This window comes from Schistocerca piceifrons, chromosome 2, assembly GCF_021461385.2.
Source record: "Schistocerca piceifrons isolate TAMUIC-IGC-003096 chromosome 2, iqSchPice1.1, whole genome shotgun sequence".
In the NCBI taxonomy this organism is placed as follows: Eukaryota; Metazoa; Arthropoda; class Insecta; order Orthoptera; family Acrididae; genus Schistocerca; species Schistocerca piceifrons.
In genome coordinates, this window is record NC_060139.1 from 736134800 (window position 1) to 736158152 (window position 23353).

General features: G+C 39.9%; 1 protein-coding gene across 1 annotated transcript in view; it reads left to right on the plus strand.

The window, feature by feature from the left end:
• LOC124775806 (general transcription factor 3C polypeptide 1) overlaps positions 1-18616 on the plus strand; it is a 354943-nt gene extending 336327 nt beyond the window's left edge. Inside the window, 4 exon segments of the mRNA XM_047250637.1 lie at positions 4893-5971; positions 7882-8068; positions 18051-18141; positions 18307-18616. Of these exon segments, the coding sequence (XP_047106593.1) occupies positions 4893-5971; positions 7882-8068; positions 18051-18141; positions 18307-18428 (1479 nt within the window). The 3' untranslated portion in view covers positions 18429-18616.
• The last annotated feature ends 4737 nt before the right edge of the window (positions 18617-23353 follow it).

The window sequence follows — 23353 nt, forward strand, 5'->3', positions numbered from 1 at the left end:
TCTCTACTTCTCTCCTTTACAGCTGCCCTCCCCAACATTATCCCCATGCCCCATTCCAAACCCCTCAGATGCACGTAGCAGCCCTACTTTCCTGTCCCCACCATGTCCTTATATGCTCACACATGCTGCACTACACCTTCCCCCCACCCCAACCCTGCTTTCCCTTCCCCTCCCCAACACATGCTACCTCCTTAGCCCTATCACCCATATCATTGCTGCTCCCTTCAGGCACAGTTGCAGTCCACAGTCCAGCCACAGTGGCCGAAAACACTGGTTATGCGACTGTGAGTTGTGTAGGTGCATGTGTTTTCTATTTCAGAAGAAACCCTTTTCTCCAAAAGCTTAAATTAATAAAAATGTTATAAGTATATATATTTGCAGTCATTCTTCTATCCTAAAGGGAGTGATAATTTATAAGTTAGAAGGATTGTGAAATGATAATAAAGTGATTACTAAAATAGATCTATCTCTCTCTCTCTCTCTCTCTCTCTCTCTCTCTCTCTCTATATATATATATATATATATATATATATATATATATATATATGTGACCATGCCAAATATCTCACGAAATAAGCATCAAACGAAAAAACTACAAAGAACAAAACTCGTCTAGCTTGAAGGGAGAAACCAGATGGTACTATGGTTGGCCCGGTAGATGGCTCTGCCATAGGTCAAATGGATATAAACTGCATTTTTTAAAATAGGAACCCCTATTTTTTCTATTACATATTCGTGTAGTACAACTGGGAGATACGGGAATAACCCGGGAATTTTTTCATCCGGGAGAAAACCGGGGAAAACCCAGGAATTTTTCGTTGATTAAGTTTTCAGTTAATTTTTTGTAATTTTGACTGGAAAGAACCGATACTCTAACTAAGGATATTACTGTATCCTGCTACTGCAGAATAATAGTGCAGCATTAAAACATGAACAAGAGAAAAACAACTAAAATAAAACTTAGATTGCAAAGGAAATGCACCATATAAAATAACAAAGTGCTCGTACAAACGTCTGCCAACAGCAGAATGTGTCAAAGGCTTTTTAGTACCTTTTCCCGCTTCTGGCTACAGAAATGTGGCTGTTGGCTGTGTAAGCAGCAGTAGCAGCAACCATCCACATGCGGTACCAGGAAAAATTTTACTGGCGCGCCCAAGCTGTCAGATTCACGCGTGCGCAGCAGGCCCGGATCTTTGGGGAGCGGGGGGGGTGGTGAGAGCAAACCCGGGTATCTGAACCGGGCGGCAATTTCGGGGGGGGGGGGGGCAAATTCATATTCTTGAGGGAAAAATCCTTGTTTCACAAAGCACCTAACATCCAGCGCAAGTCGGTCTATCGGTTATTCATATGATTTTGAAACGCACCCCTACTGGTTTTTGAACACATTCTAAGTTGATTTCTGAATGAATTATAAGTTTATTTTTGAATGCGTGCATATTGCACATGATGCCTCTGCCAGGGGAATTGTCGTCACATCTAGAAACAAACTTTTCTGCAGACAAAACAGGACGGGGCTTTACGACATGAGCGGAATAAAACCGAGCCGGAGAATACCAACTGCTACTTATTTATGTGGTTGATTCGGTTTGCGAATGTTCAGCGGAATAACAGGTATGAAAGATTACGTATTATCTTCTCGGTGTATCCAAGAAAGTGAAATGTTGACAGAAAATTTTTGGCCAGATCGCTACACTAGACAGGGCCAGTTGCAGTCCCCGGCTAGCAGCCGTTTAACTTCCATTCTGGAAGTAGCGCCGGAAATGCATTCTACGAACTCGTAATAACGGCTAACCGGAGAATAATCTCTGGATAACTAAACCGGTGATTGTGTCAGGGGTAGTAAAGGTAACAGGAGAATGAGTTTTGACAGTGATAGGAATAGTTACAGAATTAGTGATAAGACTGTTTGTTAGAACGAGGAAGGAGAAGAAACGGGGACATCACACAAATTATGGAAGAATATGACGATTCCAAATTTATACAAAAATTTCGTTCAATTTTTCGCTCTCATGCATGAGAAACTGGAGCGCATAAATGAAATGTGAAACTATTTCCTAACGTAAGGCTTTTTGCTTGTAGTGGGCCAAATAGGTATTTCGTATTGGTACTTAGTGAATTATTTTGTCGTATTATAAAAATGATCATTATTGCCAAAACAGTGTCGCTTATATGGTGTGTGTTACAATTGCTGCAATATTAGAAAGGCTGTTTTGTTTTATCCTGCACACAGTGACAAAATAGACGTAATCAGATCGAGAAACCACACCAGTCTTGGGTACTAATTGTATTAACAGCTTTTTCAGTATTAGACGACATTTCCATTTTTCACGTAGCAAAACGTTTGACGAACTTTGGTAAGGTAATAGTTCTTTCGCAGAAAGGAAAGAACGCCATGTAAAGCTATAGCAAGATTAGAGAGAAAAATCGCTAGGACTTAAGGATTGAAGAAATGTGTACTGTCTTGCCCGTTCCTGTCTTTACTGGTTTTAGGTATCCTATATTTAATTTTCTGTTACACAGAAGAGCAAGTTATTAGCTAATAGGCAATAAAGAGTCCAGATTTTCTGAAGAGTACTTGTTCTCCTGGTTACAAATAATCCTATCCAGTATTAATTGCGAGGGGTTGGGCAGAATGTCAAACCGGCCGACTGGGAGCAGGATAGGCACTGCAGGACATATTAATTTCCACTGTCCTCAAATAGTTTGATGGCATCCATTACAAAATATACACGTTTGAGTTCCACAGAGCGAAATACAGTGACGTGCGTTATAAGAACGTTGTTTGAAGAGGCGTGGCACTGCATTGCACACTTAAGACCAAATAACGTGTCTTACATTTCCTCTAGGATATATGTTTTATGTATGAGACTCTTCAGAAAGATGTGCGCTACAAAATGAACTTATTTTTGAAAAAGCTGTGATAGTGGGTGGCGGGGGGGTGGGGGGTAGTCTCCACGTGACCTGTGTTTACATTTAGTGATTTTTCTGTTTCCTCTTCGTTTACTGCTCTCTCGTCAAATGAAAACATGATGGGTTTTTGTAGCTGGGAGCTATCAAGTGAATTAAAATATATTCACATAATTACGGAAGGCTAAAATATGTTACTAGTTTCAGATTTTATTTTATTCTCACTTTTCTGACAGTCAAGCATTAATCGCCTTGCAGAACAATCAAGTTATTTTTGTCGGTTTGCCAAAGAAATTTGGCTTTTATTAGGGTTTCCTGCTGAGGCAGTGAATTTATTTGAAACTAAGTGTTTGAAGTCCACACTAGTGGCTAGTTTCAACTGTTCGCTGCGTTTCAAGTGTACGTTTTCATCTTCTAGCACGTATGGCATTATGCCATAACAAAGAACCAAACATGAGCTAATACAGTACTGGTACGCGAAGAAAATTTACGCCCCGAAAACCACACTGAAAAGTTTCATATCAGGTCGAGGCCTACGTCATTGGGAATCTGGACATACGAATGTGCACTGTAAGGTTCACGAAATTCCGACGCTCTTGGAGTATCCTCTGATGTCTTGTTTCTTTTATGACAAGAGGTAAGATCTTTTGATGTTTTACTCGTACGAACATATGGGCTTCCTACATCACTATAGCTGCGCCAGCGCGGTGACGCCTCTATCTAAACCATTAAATTTTCCTGTTGGTGGAATTCGAATTCATACTTTCACAATATGAAAATATGCGGCGTACATGATGCTGCACATCAAAGATCTTTCCTAAACGAGTTTTTTGCCCTGAGTTTCGTTTTCTGAAGTGCCGGGAAATTCTACGCTGCTGTATAAAACCATATCCATTCAAAGGATACGTTTTACGGTTCCGAGGGAAAGTATACCGCTATTTAACACGGAAAAAGTGTATTTTCACCCGGGAGAAAATGAATTTTTAACCGAGAGATCCGGGAAAAATCCGGGAATTTCTTTTCCTTGTCCGTGTATACACCCTGTGTACACCATTGGCCGACGTCGTTTCACCACCTTTTCTGGTCTTGCATTCTTCGTCTTCGTTCCAGCACTTGTGGTTACATCGGAACAAACTTGGCAGTTCATTGTGTGAGACATGCAGTTGCACTTTTGTAAAAAAGTTCTAGAGAAGCACACCAGCACAGAATAAATTACATGTTGTATGTATCTTCTGAGCTCTTTAGTATTGACACAAGAGACCTGAAACAAATCATGTACATCAGCTAATGTCCCTGAAAAGAAACCTGCGCTCCTCTTCTCATGTGTCCCTTCATAGCCCCCTACTATTCTATCTCTCTCTCTCTCTCTCTCTCTCTCTCTCTCTCTCCCCCCTCTCCCCCCCCCCCTCTCTCCCCCTCCCTCTCCCCCTCCCTCTCCCTCTCCCCCTCCCCCTCCCTCTCCCCCTCCCTTCCTTTCTCTCTCAGCCATATTTACGTAAACTCCATTCCCATACGCAGCAGACTAATAAGAGCATTCAAATGCACTCAAATGATTTTTTAATTTTTGTTAATGTTAAAGTATTTATCGGAAAATTAAGTCTCAATTTTTTTTTCTTTTTCAGTTGTGTTACATATCCCAACCCACATTTGGAATAAATGACCATACATAGTTGAGGTTTCCATGGTTTCTCCAACACATGCATGGCAAATGCTAAATGATTCCTTTGAAAGGACCACAGCTGAGTTTCCTCCCATCCTTGCACATTCCAAGCTTGTGCTCCTTCTGTAATGATGCTGATTGTCAACAGGACATAAAATGCTAATCTTCCTCCATTCCTTCTTCAAAGATTTTGATTTGTTATTATTGACCAACCATTATGTTTGAAGATATTTCATCCTATCTGAGAAATGTTTGATGTTAAATCAGTAGAACTTCAATTTATCACTTTTGTCTACTATTTTTATTATTTTTGTTTACTTTTCAGTTTGTGTGCCAGAGGAATTTCAAAGAATTGCAATTTTCTGAAATTGTTTCATTTCTTACACAAAATGGTGTTGTAATAAGAAATGGTGTAACAGAGGCCCGTTACATACATTGGAAATTCATCAAACTGTGGCTCGTAAACACTCGTAGACTACGCCGTTTGAGCAGGGAGAAACTGAAGCCAAGTATGGCAAAGGGCTTGCGTGTAGTTGGACCTAAAAAAGAAGTTGTTACAGAGGGAGAGAGGAAGATTAAAAAGAAAAAAGGACAAATGCTTTATCAACTGAAAAAGAGGAAAGCAGAACGTAACGGACAGCAACAAAAACGGAAACAAAAGCTTCGAAAAGTTCAGTCGCAATCAGGTAAAACAAAAAGTAGTGTAATAAAAAGAAACAGGTATAGATTTTCACTCAAAACAAAGTCTAACTTACGTGCTGAACTGAAGGCACGTATAAAATCCAGTTTCTCTGGAGTAAATGTGAACTCAGATGCTGAACAGGCAGCTGTGGTCCCAGAAGATTCTAAAAAGACTAATAACTCATGCTGTAACCAGAAAGATGACACTACAACAGACGGTACAGATGCAAACATTCCTCTTTCTGAAGCCATTTCAGATAACAATTATCCTCAACATCCAGTTGAAGTTAATAATGTAAACACTAATCCAGATTCAGTGGACAGCTGTTCTTTGCACAAAAAAAATGATGTAAATACCCTTGAAGATCCTCAAATTACAGATGATGGAGTAACCTCTCCAAAAAAGACTGAGGAACACAAATCTGTGACTGTTTCAAACCCTGAAGGAACAACAGCAACTAGTTTGCCTCATAGCTCTAATTTGGATAGTTGTGGCAGCTCCAACAGTAGGTGTCATCTTCCAGAGAGCAGTGTTGTATCAGAAAAAGGCAAGACATGTAAAATTCCAAATAAAATATCTACAGAAGTCAAACAGGAAAACGTGGAAGTCCAAAGACCAAGAAAAAGGAAAAGAAATGAAATTTCAAGAAAACAAAAGATTGAAATGGATAAATCAGCAAAAGTAATGGAACTGAAAGCAGCTGCAAGAGAATTGGAGAACAGGTAGGATACTTAAAAACTACATGATAATCTAATTGATTACATGGTATTGTTCACTTACTTAGATGTGTACATACAGCCTAGCAACCCTGAAAATTGTGACATTGATACCATAATGATTCTTTTTAATTATTTTTTACGTGTTACTCCCTTTCCATTCATACTCACACTCCCAGAGGTGAAATGTACTCGGGGCTCTCCATCATCCTAGCAACAACAAAAGCTATGGAGTTGATTATAATATCAGTAATTTTTGGATATTTTTGTGTGTCACTTGGTGTCTACCCCCGTACCCTCTTTTAGCAATTCTGTGGGTGTTTTACCTCCACAATTTTCAGTTTTTTTCTGAGATAGTAACTCATGTTTGTACCAGTTCTGATTGAATTTGCTCCAAATGTTCCATAGTTGTGATTTCCATGTCTTACTACCACCATCCCCAGCCTTAGGGACTGAATGTCATGAGAATTGTTACCAACCAGGTCAGTAATCCTAAAATCTATTGTTTCAACATTATTAAAGTTCACTTTGCATCACCCCATATGCACCAGTTGCTGATTCATGTGCCATTGTTACCTCATCAGTATGGATGAAATGTCATCAGAACTGTCACTAATCACCAAACAGTCCCAAAGACCACTGGATATGACCCTGACACCCATTATTTTGTAATACTAAGTCAGTGCTGTGCATGAAACCATACTGTGTCTTGCAGTAATGCAGATGATATGTTGGGCTTTCCATTTTGTGATCCGATTGCATTGCCCAATATTCACTCATCACTGTGGGTAGTCCTCTCCAAACCACAGTTCCACATGCACGCTACTGTTGCAACTGCATACCATGTACAGCCAGAAGTGTCATAGCATGACAAACTTGTTGACCAGAGATCAATAATTCTATCCTTTTTGAAGTCTCCACGTACTTACTCACCCTTTTGCACTGATTAAGGCACTTGCTTTAATTTTTTCACTTTTTTTCATAGCTCTGCATTGACTATTGAGCCTACACCATCTCTACATATCTTAGTTACATACGGCTGGTTTGCTGTTCTTCACATCCTCTAAATTTGGCTTACGTAAGGTCATTCTTTCTAGGTGTTGCAGCTTTTATATGTGCCTTTGTGGTGGGATTCATGGAACAGGATGTGTGAATGAATATAACTAAAAACTTTCCACCCAAACAGGGCTCTGTAGGTCCAACAGTACCTACGGTTGCCATGTTGTACTCAAGCTGTAGGTGTCACTGGATGCAGATATGGAGGGGCATGTAGTTGGCACACTGCTCTCCTGGCATTGTCAGTTTTCATGACTAGCCACTACTTCTCCATCATGTAGCTCCTCAACTGGCCTCACAAGGGCCGAATGCACACCGCTTGCCAACAGCTTTCAGCAAACCCAGATGGTCATCCATCCAAGTACTACAGCACTAACTGATCAGACGGGAACTGATGTTACCACTGTGGAAGACTGTTGGCTAAGAATGAATGAATGAATGTATATTGTCTGAGATACATACTGTACTCAAATTCGACTACAATATTTTATTTTCCCAGTTAAGCTTCTTCGTATTCCCTTGTAAAGTAGATATGATTTTTCCGTATTTCATGCATTTTGTGCTAATTTCTATTTTTGTGAAAACTAAGCTAGTAACAAAAGATTTCAACTTAAGTTAAGGGCATTGGCATGTTGCTTTATTGATATAAAGAAGTGTGCACATAGATCCAGTTGTGTAATAACAAATAACTGTACGTGTATGGTGTTTTGTGTTTGTGTGTATGTGGGGGGGGGGGGGATGTTTCTTAAGAAGTTGGTCAATTGTTTATGGTGACTTTTATCCATTTCTTAGTGTAGGCTGAGGTGTCTTTGTTGTACAATTGTATAAAATTGTCTGACACTGTATTTCTTTCTGGTCAGTGAGCAGATCCAGATTTCGATGCGACCATGGATAAGAATAAATGGTACATTAAATAGGAGAATACTGGATCGCTTGCTGGGAGCCATTCTTGGACACTGCATGTCCAAACCAGGAAATACTATAGAGAGCATTGCTGAACGGTTTTCACCAGCAATACAACCCTTTCATGTAAGGGAACTTCTGGAGGTAAGAAAGAAATTCACAGATTCTCTCTTTTCCACTCTGCTTTGTTTTATTTTATTTATTTATTCTTGGCAAAATATTTGTATTTGATATTAACTAGTTACAGTAAAAGAAGGATAGAAAGACTCAAACTTACCAGGTTGCTCAAGCAAAGACAAAACTAAAAGTAAAGTTTAGCTTTTTTAACCACAACCCTGTTCACCTGCCAAGTGAGAACAAGAAAATGGTAGGATTAGTGTGATGCTAAAATGAAGTAGAATTGTCAGTAAACATTCTCTGTGAAGGGAGACGTAGCACGCCATTTGAGGGGAAAATCAACAATTTTGGGTCAGTTGAACCTACCCATACAACATGTTAGCACTGCCCTGTGACGTAATAATGTTGTGGCATGTGACATTAAATGTATGCCAACTTAGCGAAGCGTGTGGTCTAGGTTAGGTTGAAAGGTGTCAGTTTGGTTGAGAGTTGGTGAAGCAGTATTGAAGGCTTCAATCAACGCACAATTTCCTTCTGTTCCCGTAAAATTCATCCTGGTTCTTTACCTCATCATGTTCTACAGTGATGTACAAATCTTTTGGCCATTATGGTAAATAGTACTAAGTACATATCTTGATGAAGGCCACTTACTGTATTGTTTGGAATGCTGGTACACCATTTTGCAATATGATGCAGTCTGCTACCCAGAAGAATTGTTTGGAAATTAACTGTGACCAAGGAAGGCCACAAACTTACAATTTACTACTGAGATTCTGCAGAGGCTCCAGAATGAATCTTTTGCTTTACAACACAATCTGTACTGTTTTGAAAGTTCTTGGCAGATTAAAACAGTATACTTGACCAGGACTCAAACCAAGAACCTTAACTGCAGGCAACTCACTCTCTAAGAAAACTGGCTGTGAAAGACAATGTTCCTTGTTCATGTGCCAGTATAGCATACAATATTTATCTGACAGGAAATTTCTGTAGATGCTATTTAGGTCAGTTTACGTCTAGTGTTGTTGTTGTTGGTGTTGTTATGGTCTTCTGTCCAAACACTGGTTTGATGCAGCTCTCCACACAACTCTTTACAGTTAGAACCTCTTCATCTCCAAATAACTACTGCAACCCACATCCATTTGAACCTGCTCACTATACTTATCTCACTTTGCAGTTTTTATCCTCTCATACTTCCCTCTAATACTAAATTGATGATTCCTTGATGTCTCAGAATGTGTACTATCAACCAATCCTTTCTTTTAATGAAGTTATGCTACAAATTTCTTTTCTCTCTAATTCTGTTGAGTTCCTTCTCTTTAATTACATGATCAATGCTTCTGTTGTACCACATTTAAAAAGCTTATATGCTCTTCTAGCCTGAACTGCTTATTGCCCACACTTGACTTACATACAAGGCTACATGACAGACAGATACCTTCAGAAAAGACTTGCTAACTGTAAAGTTATATTGTGTGTTAACAAATTTCTCTTCTTCAAAAACTCTTGCCAGCCTACATTTTGTATACTTTCTATGTTGGCCATCATCAGTAATTTTATGGCCCAAATAGCAAGACTTATCAACTACTTTTAGTACCTCATTTCCTAATCTAATTCCCTCAGCATCACTTGATGTAATCTGACTACATTTATTTACCATTTAGTTAATGTTCATCTTATATCCTCATTTCAAGACCCTGTCCAATCCATTCATCTGTACTTCCATGTCCTTTGCTGTCTCTGCCAGAATTGTGATGTCATCAGCAAACCTCAAAGTTTTTATTTCTTCTCCCTGAACTTCAATACTGTCTCCAGATTTCTCCTTGCTCTCCTTCACAGCTTACTCAGTGTAGAGACTGTATAATCTTGAGTATACACTACAACCCTGTCTCACTCCCTTCTCAACCAATACTTCCCTTTTATGCCCTTCAAGTCTTATGAGTATAACTGTCGTCTGGATTCTGTACAAGTTGTAGACAACATTTTTTCCCCTGTATTTTACCCAACCAAACTTCAGAAACTTTAGAGTGTTTTCTGTTCAACATTCTCAGAAGCTTCTACAAATGCTATAAACCTAGATTTGCCTTTCCTTAACCTATATTCTGAGATAAGTCATAGGATCAGTATTATTTTGCACATTCCAACATTTCTCTGGAACCCAACTGATCTCCAGTGTCAACTTCTACAAGTTTTTCCATTCCTCTGTAAGTAATTCATATAAAATTTTTGAAACCAAGGCTTATTAAACTAATAGTTTGGCAATATTCACAAAATCAGCACCTACTTACTTTGTTACTGGATTTATTATGTTCTTCTTGAAGTCTGAGGGTACTTCCCCTATTTTATATATCTTGCACACCAGATGGAACAATTTAGTCATTGCTGGCTCTCCAAAGGATATCATCAGTTCTGAGGGAACATCATCTAATCCGGGGGCCTTGCCTTGGCTTAGGTCTTCAGCGCTCAGTTACATTTTTCTCGCAGTATCTTAGCTCCTATCTCAACTTCAACTACTTCCACTTCCCTTTCTACATCATCAACTTCAAGTTCATTTCCCTTGTACAGTAGCTCCTCTACATATTCGGTCCACTTTTCAGCTTTCCTTTCTTTGCTTAATACTGGTATTGCATCTGAGGCCTTGGTATTCATACATTTGCTTCTCTTTTCTCCAAAGGCACTAGCCAATTGTGCGTAGCCATTTTGCACTTCTTGTCAATCTTGTTTTTTAGACATTTGTATTCCATTTCACTTGCTTGATTGGCTGAATTTTTATATTTTCTCCTTTCATTACAGAAATTCAATATCTCCTGTGATATCCAAGGATTTCTACTAGGTCTTGGCTTCTTACCTATTTGATCCTGTACTTCCTTCACTATTTCATCTCTCAAAGCTACCCATTCATCATCTACAGTATTCCTTCCCCTGTTTCAGGCTGTCTGCTTCTAGTGTCGTATCTCTAAATGTTACCCTAGAAATTGTGTCATAATAGAGAAAGAACTAGAAGTTCATAATGTTATACGCACCATTACAAAGCTATGGCATTGTGTTGAAACAACTTTCTGATACATTTTCATGATATTTGTCAAGAACTACATATGATAAAAGATGGTGAGAAGTTTTGATGTCCTCCTTACCTGTATCCTTGAATTCATGCGTAAATGCTCTCCCTGATACGTGTCACATTAGGTAGCAGCTGTCTCTGATAATATGTTTGTGGTTGGGAAAAGAAATCCTATGGGAAAGAGACATACATGAGCAATATGATACACACTATGTAAATGAAGAAATAGAAAAATTTGTAAACAGGAGTCCATGCCAAATAGTGCCTTGTTTGTTTATTGGCAGTTATAATATGAAACTGCTCACTTGAATATCATTATTAATTAATTTTGCGGCCTGTGTTGCTAAATTAGGAAAAATGCAACTCACCATATGGCAGAGATGCTGAGTTGCAGATAGGCACATTCCATCTTGCATTTTCCGTTGCTTAAATTAGTAAAAATTGATACTGAGTATGTTCATTACATTATTCATGTGAGAATGAGGCTTTTGTCTGTATCTGTTATATCCTTCACCAAGGTGTGATACTGGTAGGGGTTGAATCCACACATTAGAATGACAATTTTTTGTTTGTTGACAGTGAACTAAACTCAGTACAGCTTAGAGGATAAAAGTCCATACTTGAATACAACTTAAAAGTCCATTTCGATGATGTGTAGCAGGTGCCCACTATGATGGAGCCCACAAACATTGGTAGTGGTGGTGAGCTAGGATGTGCCAAGGCACTGCACCATGCGGCTGTGAGCTCATGGGCCATTTAGGCACATGTCTAGTATCGAGAGCGACTGACTGTTGTCCAGCGGCCGATAATCCCGGAAACTGCGTGACAACCACCACCAGATTTCACAAGCCATGTTGCCAAAGAAACGTAAGCTAAAGACCTCCAAGAAGGACACGAAGAAGCTTGCACTCTTGCCATTCTGTGGCTCAATAACAGGAAAGATTAGCCGGCTTCTAAAGAAGCACAAAAGTAATACGGTTTTCAGGGCATCTGCTAAAATTCTAAAATCCAAAAGCTAATGAGGCCTGTGAAAGACGATGTTCGACTTGGAGCAGCAAGATTATATAAAATGCCATGTGGATCTGGACAGTTCTATATCGGACAGACTGTGTGTACTATTGAACAGCGCCGCGTGGAGCACGAGAGATGTTTCCGCCCGCACCATTGTGAGTAATCAGAGGTAGCGGAACATGCTTTAAAAAACGGACACCATATTGCATTTGCTGAGACATCTGTTATTACATGGACTACTTGTTTTTGGGACTGTGTTATAAAAGCAGCAATAGAGTTAAAAATTTCTGACAATACTCTCAATAAAGATGGTGGCCTGCAGCTAGACAGAGCTTGGAACCTGGCCACTGAAAAGTTGAAGCAGGCGCAGCGAGTGCGCAATGAATACTGTGGTATCTGCCATCATTTCACCACCGGCCGACAGCGGCGGACATACGCGGACCGGGCTTATACACTCATGCTCATAAATGAGGGATAATTGCAGAACGTGGTGCACACAATGTGGTACTACACAAAACTGGCACTAATAGCATAGGCACGTAGGGAACGCACACGACACAGATATGTAAGTCCACGGTATTGGCGATAAGTTGAGAAAACTGTCCCGAAACACATGTGCTACAAAGCACTACTGTTTCCTGCACACGTACCCCAACATAAATATGGGATATGATCACCATGCACTTGTACACAGGCCACACAACAGGTTGGTATACTCTGGGTCAGGTGGTCGAGCAGCTGCTGGGGAATAGCCTCCCGTTCTTGCACCAGTGCCTATAGGAGCTCCTGAAGTGTCGTAGGGGTTTGAAGACATGCAACAATATGTCGATCGAGAGCATCCCAGACATGTTCGATGGGGTTTAGGTCTTGAGAACAGGCAGGCCACTCCATTCGCCTGATATCTTCTGTTTCAAGGCACTCCCCTACGATGGCAGCTTGGTGCGGCCGTGTGGAGACCTCACGCCCCACGTGTTGAGCAATTCGGCGGTACGTCCACCCGGCCTCCCGCATGCCCACTATACGCCCTCGCTCAAAGCCCGTCAACTGCACATACGGTTCACGTCCACGCTGTCGCGGCATGCTACCAGTGTTAAAGACTGCGATGGAGCTCCGTATGCCACGGCAAACTGGCTGACACTGACGGCGGCGGTGCACAAATGCTGCGCAGCTAGCGCCATTCGACGGCCAACACCGCGGTTCCTGGTGTGTCCGCTGTGCCGTGCGTGTGATCATTGCTTGTACAGCCCTCTCGCAGTGTCCGGAGCAAGTATGGTGGGTCTGACACACCGGTGTCAATGTGTTCTTTTTTCCATTTCCAGGAGTGTATTTCCAAGTTAGTAGCAGTCAAGCATTAATCGCCTTGCAGAACAGTGAAGTTATTTTTGCAAGTTTTCTAAAGAAATTTTGCTTTATTAATCTTTCCGCCGAGGCAATCATTTTTTTTGAAACGAAGTGTTTCATTCTACAGTATTGGCTAGTTCCAACTGTTCGCTGAATTTCAAGTGCACGTTATCATCTTCTGCCATATATGGCATTATGCCATAATAAAGAACCAAAAATGAGATCGTAGAGTACTGGTAATCCAAGAAAATTTACATCCCAAAAACCACACTGAAAAGCTTAATGTCAGATGGGACCTACTTCATTGTGAATCTGGAAAAAGCCAATTTGCACTTCTAGCCGAATTATGCATTTTAGTATGGTTTACGAAATTCCGATGCTCTTTGGAGTATCCTCTGATGCCCTGTTTCTTATATGCTGTAATGTAAGCTCTCTTAGTGCTTCATACACACAATAATATGGGCTTCCTACACCACTGCAGTTGCACACCCACAATAATGACTGTTTTCTGGCGCTCTCTGGCAACTGGTAAATCGAACCTTTTTCTAACAGCCTCCAGATAGTATTGCGAATGATGGTTAGAAAAGCGTTACTTTCAAAGTAAATTTCGTTTTACTTAAGATGAATTATGTTACGTGTGAGAAAGTGGGATGGATATCTAAATCAAAGAGGGTTCGAAACTGAACAGTTTGAAACCAGCCACTTACAAGAATTTCGAGCCGAGACATTTATGTCATAATTTTAAATTTACTGGCACATTTGTGTGATGTGTCTTAAAGTATAACACACGCAAAAAATGATCAATATTACATGTGAAAGCTTAGCTTCTGTTGTAGCGTGTTAATCTTAGAGACATAATATTATATGTGAAAGCTTAGCTTTTCTTGTAGATATACGGTACTGTGTACTTTAATGTAAACCGTTAACTTTTCCTCTTGCGAGTTCGCGCTATGTAACCAGTGATCTTGCTATTGGCTGACTATAACACATGTCCTATGCTCTGTATAACTGCTGTCATCGGCTGACGAGATCTCGTGGGTTGAGATATGACTCGCTTACAAAAAGGACATCGCAACCTCGGTTTCAACGCTCCGGAAACTGACGCGCTGTGTTTGGTGCAATTCGAATTTATACTTCCGTAATACGAAAATATGCAGCGTATATGTTGCTGCAAATCAAAGGTCTTTCCATAACTTCTCTCCTGTCTTTAATTAAAAGTCTCTCCAAAAGTTCTTTGCCCCGTCTTTTCTTTTTTTTCCGGGAAGTTCTACGCGATTGTATAAAGCATTAACCATTCAAAGGATTGATAAGTTTTACAGTTCCGAGGGAAAATCTACGGAAAAACTACTGTCACTTAGCACAGAAAAAGTGTATTTTCGCCCGGGAAAAATCATATTTTTTAAACGGGATATCCGGGAAATTTTTTTCCTTGTCCCCATATACACCCTGTAACCGAGGGCCAGCTGTAATGACTGAACCCCAATGGTCGCCATGACCCGACCAGGGTGACTGGACCGAAGCTAAAGGGCCAATTGCAAGAAGCTGGTGTCTGATTGTGTGTTGTGCAAATGCTAACCTGATACCAGAGGACTTCTATCAGAGAACTCTGTGAACTTGCAATGTAGTGCTGCATGGCTTGACAACATTGTAAACAAACTTGACAGAATGTGAGCCAGCTTACCACACACAAGATCCTAGATGTCCTGTCCAGATACTGGTTCTGATTACGCCCACTGGAACACTGAGAGAGAGACTGTAGAACTTGAGTGAGCAGGGAGATGGTCCAGAATTGCCTGATCCTTGAATGGAAAGGCTTTGGACAATTATTGCTCTGGTGACTGAACAGGCATGGTACGCAGAAAGGTGAGAAATACACCAAGGAACTACTGAGAACTATGCAGATCAACATCAACAAGAGAATGCGCATTGGACAACACATATATAGACCACCCGAATTATGCTGAAGAGAGAACATTGCCAAGAACTTGCATCTACCAAGAAACATGAACACCAGGTGCAGAACAAAAGGCTTCTGAAAGGGAGACGACCATACAAATGAACCCAGATATGGAACCCAAGAAAGAAACATTACATTTCCAGTACACAGGTGGATACACTCGCACAATAGTCAGATTTGAATACAGGCTGTCACAACAAAATAACATGAATATGCTGTCCCATCCAGACTAACTAGCTCTCAAGTGAAAATGCCATTTGCATGAAAAACATGCAAAAAGTTGACAAAAAAAACCTGCTCCATCGAAAATGAATGAAGGCACATGAGGAAACACTGAGACACACATGAAGAAGCTGCCTTGTACGTGGCCTGTCTGATCACCACCACCCTGAGAAAGAGGGCTGGCCATAGCTGCATCATCTGGGCGGATAGCGACGTGGTATGGCAGCATTGAGCTTGGCATGGAGAAGTGTGCTAGTCAGGTGCCAGATGAGACCAGAAGCTGGCATTGCAGCCAGTGAACCTTGAGCTGGCTTTGAAGTACGCAAATAATGAGCAGGCACTGTAGCAGTACACCATTATCGTCTTTGCCACTGTTGTGTATTGCAGACAAGGGAACAGCACTGTAACACAGTATATTGCAGACAAGGAAACAGCACTGTAACATGAAAACATTATCCTTGTCACAACTGTAGTATATGGGGACAATGGAAGGGCAGTGAGACATGAAACCTTTATCCTCAGCGCCATTGTAGTACATGAGGAAGAGGGAAGAGCACTGTAACACAAAACCATTAACTTCATTGTCATAGTTGTATTCTTAGCCTAGTGGTGTGACTGGTAGTGATCGAATTCACACATTGCAATGACAACCCTTGTTTATTAACTGTGAACTAAGCTAAGTACGCCTTAGAGAACTAAAGGCCACAGCTGAGTATACCTTAAAAGTCCATCTCAGTTATGTGTATTGTGGCAGAGTCCACCATCATCGATATTGGTGATGAGCCAGGAGATGCCAAGGATAATCAGCAGCACAGTACTATATGGCTGTGTGCTTGTGGGCCGTCGAACTGCAGGTGTGGTCTTTGGGAGTGACTGACAGATGTTCAGTGCTGATGGTTGAGATGAAGGCATGAGAAAGCACTGTTTGATGGGCAACAGCAGTAGCAGGCATTGTGGTTCAAAGCATAGACTCAAGGCTGTTGATACTCAGTCTGGAGCCCAGAGTTGAACTGACTGTAGAGGGGTTGAGCAGCAAGTGCTGTTTACCATGACTTGCGCACCATGTATTGGCACAACTTGTGCCCCCAGATGTTATGGGGACCGCAGGAGGCTTAGCAGTAAACAGCCCCATGAACATTCTGTTGATAAACAACCACATAAGGTAAAACAGGCTGTGCCTCTCCCACAAAGCACATCTGTGAAGCCGGTGGCTAAATATGCAGGGGTCCAGCACTACATATACTACAATTTCATTACTGGCAAGACAGCAAAACAAATGTGGCAAATGGAGGTCACTTTATGGACAGTTTCGAAATTCTATTTTCTCATTGTCGTGCTGATGGTAAAAAGATTCTTGTTTGTATTAATGTCTGCTTTTGATATTGTGAGCCTGGCTTCAAGACTGACACATTGTTGCAGTCTCCTGAGAAACATACACTAACATTCTTATGGGATTTAGTTAGTATAAAGAGAAAAATGAAGTAAAATATACCATTTGTTACCATCAACTGAGAATTCTACTGACAGGAGCTCTCCTGTCACACAGCAGCTTTTTTTCTTTTTTTACTGATTATTATTATTATTATTATTATTATTATTATTATTATTATTAAATGATTGAAATTAAATCCTAAGTAATTCTTCTTACAGTACAACCCTTGCTACTGTTGATTGTTTATGTTTTTAAGATACATAGATGGTGTTAGGAGGATTTGCAGTAATAATGTTTTTGAAAAAAAAAAAAAAAGTGTGATTATAAAGAAGTTTTCCAAGTGATAGCAAAATTTAATTGTGGAAGGCAGTAATTACGCGGGGAAATAGTACAATCTCAGTATAGCACAATTTGTTGGGTACTTATAAGTTGCCTTTCTAAACACCCATTAATTTTAAGTACAGAAAAAGGGGTGGAGGTCAGCATAGCAGTCCTAGAATGCCATGTAAAAGGTGCATGATTTTGGAAGGGGGAGCTTTCAAAAAATTATTCTTGTCAGTTTCCTGTTCTTGCAGTTTTATTTTTCAGCTTGAGCTTCTCAAATTACATCTCTCTTGTATTTCTGGCAAATTGGTGAAAGATAAGAGGTGCATTTTGTTTGTATCTTCTTGTGTAGAACTCATATGGAGCGCTTAGGATTTCCATGGAGAGACTTTGTAGATGAAATGATAAAATATAGTGTATATAGGTAGTTCCCTGCAACCATATTTCCTTTTGTTTCAGTTTGAAAACCAGAACTTCTGCTGTGATTTTGACAATGTCATAAAAATAATTTTTTCTTGAAAAATCTTAAGCTACGTAAATGTGTGTTGTAATGAAGAAATGGGTGGCATAGGTTACTTGTGGCTAGCAGCTTTTCATTCTCAATAGTTTATTATATACTGATTCATTTTTTCCTGTAATATGTAAAGTATTCTTTGTGTTCTAGATTCTGTGGAAGATTGGCTGTGTTAAGATGTACACCATTCATAAATCATGGCCAGCTACATTATTTTCATCACCATCAAATATAACTATATGTGAGTCCATTGATGGTAGCTGTTACTTATTCTTAATACCATTCACATAATTTTTATTTCAAGTATTGGTGTGATATCACCTTCCTGGGAACAAGTTTTCTTTGTTTAAATAACCTCAAAAACGCAGTTTGTACCTATCTGTAATTTACATACAATTGTTTACAGTGCCTGCTGATGGAAGCGAAAGTAGTGCTGATATCGTAGTTGATCCACAACCAGATGCTGTTACAAGATTGGGACAGTTCATTGGAAAGAAGACATATTCAAAGGACTTCTTAAGTTGTTAGCACTAACTCATTATGACTGTCCTCAAATTTATTGATCTTTTTTTCAATGTATATGTTATTTTTTCTACTTTTGGTGACATATGTAATGCATATTTATACTGTGTACAGTAGGATTTATAATCCAATTCATTGTAGGCTAATTTAAATGCAACTCTGTGTAAATAAATAAAGACCATTACATTATCATACTTCAGTCTTTAACAACTCTGGCTATACCACAGGGAAATTATTGAACGAAGATAACTAACTGAAAATGGTCAAATGTAGCGATATAAATATTATTTTTTGAAGTTGGCATGTTTTATGTTTGTTCTGTTGAAATATTCCATATTGTGAATTTGATCTATGGAACAATGTGCTAATTAACTATTGGTGATCAACTTAAAAATTAGATGTAACCCACCTTTTTCCATGTGCATCTGATGACTAACTTATACACTTGTTTTGCAATATAGTAAGTATTACACACAATATTAGACAGAACTGGAGGAAAAAAAGAAAGCAAAATGAGCAAGGGAAGCAAAGAGGATTTCTGGAAGATTGAAGGGGTATTAGAAATAAAAAAAAAGTGCCTCAGTAGATTTGAAAGGGGGTGTGATGTTCCTATGGCAAAGTAAATTCTGATTGGGAACTAAGACTTCCCGTTATTCAGTTTTGCTCACCTTATTATTTCAGCACGCTCTCCAATCTCTACTGATCAAATTTTGTTTGTTGAAGTGCTACAATTATTGCTGGAAGTTGACAGTACAAAATCCAACATCCAGCTTTAAAAATAAATACAATGCTTCTGTTAAACAGCATTTCATATACTTTATTCCTGTTTACAATAACCATTCAAAACAAAAATACTTCATCATTAAAAACATCACAATTATATTGATAAGATTCATAGTCGGACTTAAACTAGTTGTCACTTAACAGCTCCCACCACCAATACATCATTGGAAGCCTGGCACTGCCGACTCCCAACTGCTTTGCCACTTCCACTATGCTGCGCTGCCTAAAGCACTGTGCCAGCCAGTCCTCAGCTGGCCATTGCAGTGAGAGATTTGGGTGACATTTAGTTTCGCATACCTTGCAATATATGATGAAAGGAGTCAAAATATGAGTGGACTGAGAGGCTGCAGAAACAGCTATAGTTCCTTTGAAAAAGTGGTAGAGTGAACTACAGCTGCTCTACAAACCAGCGAATGATCACTGATAAACTGCAAGGAGAAATTCATGAAAGAAGAATCAGATGAGTTATCCAAATTGAAGACACATGGAAAGAAGAGGTGCCTCAAGAAGAGTGTCACAGATCTCGATTCTTTTCAGGAAGATGCAATTCATCGTTATATATATGGATCTCACTCAAGGAAGGAGTATCCGATACTCAAAAAGCTACATCCTACCCATGCAGCAGCAGAGGACCTGTTTCACTTTAGTAAATCATCCTCATTACTACTCGTGAAAAAGTTAGGATTCTACTATAAATCCATTTCTGGGTTCAAGTTATTTATGGAATGTCAAGATATTCCAGCCTGGCAATGCTGCTTTCTTAGAGAGTTAGTAGGGACAAATTTTGACAGTATTGTTTGACTTGAAACAGGTGAATGTGGAACAGAGTTTACAAAAAGACTGGACAGACAATACCAGCAACTTTAGTACGGCAGCTTTGATAAGCAGCAGAAAAAGAATAATTGTAGCACATGCCAGAAATTCAAAAGGTTTCATTTCCAGTAGTCTGCTATTATTCATTTCAAAAAAACCTCTGCTGTCATGAAGATAAAAACCAGAATACTTTTGTGAAGTGGTTTGTAGACATTGTGATTCAATACATAATAAAAAAACTCTATAATTGTCGTGGATAATGCTCCATATCATTTAGCTATACAAGACAAGGCACACACAAAGGCAATAAAGAAAAACAGCATTGTTTGCTACCTAGAGAAATGGAAGACGTAGGTTAACAGTAACTTAACAATGGCAGAATTATTAGAACCTGTGTTGCAACACAATCCAAAGAACCAAAAAAGCAGACATAAAAGCTCAGATTGTCTCCCTATTGTTGTCACTACAACACAATAGAACTGATTTGGGCTCAGGTTAAACATCACATTGCTGTAGAAAATAAAAAGTTTACATTGACCAACGTGGAATGGCTTTTGAAGGGAGCAGTTGAAAAAAGTGACACCAGAAGACAGGAAAAAATTGTGTATTGCGTTAAAGGAATGATACAGGAAGCATGGAAAAATGAAGATGTGTTGCAACAGTGCCCTGAAGACTTGATAATATCTGTCACTATGAGCAGCAGCACTGATAGGTCCTCTGACTCTAAATTGAGTGGTCTTTTCCCATTGTTTAACATATAGTATATAGTGTACTGTAATGAACATCTTATTTCCATTAAATCTTGTGTTTGTGACTTAATTTAGAGCAATTTCTCTTCCATGTTGTGAGGCTAAAGAATACTGTTCAGCCATCTACCATCATCTCCTTGGGGTAAGTTAGACTGCATTTTAAATGTATTTTATTTTGTGTAGACACGAAGATGTTATTTTTTTGTTTGTAATATGCGTTGATAAGCAGGAAACTTTTCTGGTTGTGAAAATTTCTCATGTTTCAATAATCAACGTAACACTTGAACAAGTTCTAGCTATCACGCAGGCTTTCAAAGTTTCACTTGCAGCAGGCCAGCAATTAGAAACATGGGTGGTCATTGTAGCTGTCAGCATGTTAGGTGGTAGGCACCAGGCATCAGTAGACTTTGACAATGCGGATGTAGTGACAATACAGCCCACACGTAAAAAGGCCGCAGCCTGTCATCCATTTCGATCTCGCTCAGTGCGTTTTAAGAAACATTCTTGGGAAGACTGCCCCCATCATTGGGCAACTTGTCACAAGTGCAGTAAGTCGGGACACATTGCAGTAGTAAGTCAGTCTTCTACAATTCATTGTGGGTAGCAGCGAGAACAGCATATGGACATAAACTTAATCATTACCAGCAGTTCCAAATGCTACAAATGGTTTATTGCAGTGCACATCAATGCTCAACTGGGTCTTCAGCAAGTCGATGTTCAGTAAACTACAATAGGCAAATCACTCCTATCAGTGGTCAATTCATGATTGACACCAATTATAAAAGTGCCATTCGACAAATAACTTTTCTGATAGTAGATAGCAGCTCAGCAGAAAATCTGTGTGTCATTTGGTTTTACAATCAGAGATACTGTTAACTTAGTATCAGATGAAGTGTCCTTTTAGGATTGAAAGGCATTATGTGAGAAATTTGCTGACATCTTCTCTCCTGGACTTTGTGGTGCAAGGGGTTCACAGCCAACATCATGCTTAAACCTTCAGCGCACCCTGGCTTCACAAAATACGCCCTTTCCCATTAGTTTTCTGCGACCAGGTTAAAGAAGAACGTAGACTAACACAGCTGGATATCACTGAACCAGTTGTATCTAGTCAGTGGGTGATGCCATGGCTAGTCACCAAGAAGCCATCCAAAAAAGTGCAGCTGTGTGATGACTTCAAAATCTCAGTAAATAAACAGACTCACATTAATTCATATCCAGTACCACATCCAAAACAATTGATGGCCACACTCACTGCTGGAAGATATTACTTGAAAGCTGTCTTGGCCAAAACCTACCTGTGACTTCTGTGTGATGAAGAGTCACAGTATCTCCTGCCAGTCAACACTCCTTTTGTATTCTAGATTGCAAATGCTCCTGCCCTGTTTCAATAACTTCTTGAACAATTAATGCAAAATATACCATGCTGTATCAATTATCTCGATGACATTGTAGTAACTGGAACTTCCACTGAGGCACATCTCCAGGACCTGTGTACACTGTTCTATACACTCCATGGTGAAGGTTTAAAGTGTAACCTTGACAAATTTCAGTTCCTTCAGCCAGCAGTTGAATATTTTGCTGCCTTTCAGCCTGGTGAACAGTTGGTAGTTGAAGCTGTCACCTCAGACTATTGGATTGTGGCTGTCCTGGCATATCGGTATTCTGATGAAACTGAGCAACCAGTAGCTTACACCTCCAAAACACTGATGGCAGTTCAAAGGAAGTATTCTCAGACTGAAAAAAAGTCCTTAGCCATTATACATGCACTCAAGAAATCCCATGACTTTTTGTACTGGGTGAAGTTTCATTTTACAAGCTGCTCAGTTCACTATTCAGACCCTCATAACAGCTCACTGTTAAAATGGCTCACTGGTTGCAGTGCTAGGCACTCATCTTAAGCAGTTCCGATTATGAAATTCATTTTCATACCATGGATAGACATGAAAATGCAGATGCTCTCTCTCGGCTACTAGTGGGTCCTGATCCATCATCCAATGAAGAAGAAATTCTGTGTTTCTACCTCGATGGGAGGCACAGGTCACAGTCGATATATTTCCCATTATAGGTAGTGCACCACGGCAGCCCCAAGTATGGACACTGTCTTACAACAAGTGCTTCACAACATTCTGTGGGCATGGCCAGAGCAGCTACCACAAAGGAAGGTGGATCCACTTTATCAATGTTTACAACCTTGACAACAGTTGCTTTTGGTTGGTGTTGTTGTGCTCCCGGGTACAGAACATATTTCAACACAAATGGCTATACTCCTCTCATTAGTGAATGACATTCTGCAGCTTCTCCATGCTGGCCACTGGGGTTTGTCCAGGACAAAAATGCTGGTGCAGCGCCATGTATGCTGGCCAGGAATCTACAAACACATAAAGCAAATGGTCCACTTGTGCAACAACTGTGCCGAACAGCAGCTGGCTCCCAAGAAGACTTTCTTTCTGTGGCCTATGCCCATACACCAATGGGAATGGGTCTGTTTGGACTTCACTGTCCTCTTTCCGGAATCAAATTGGCTCATTGAGATTCATGCAAATTCCCACTTCCCATCTATAGTCAGCCTCAGGTCCGTGTTGGGAC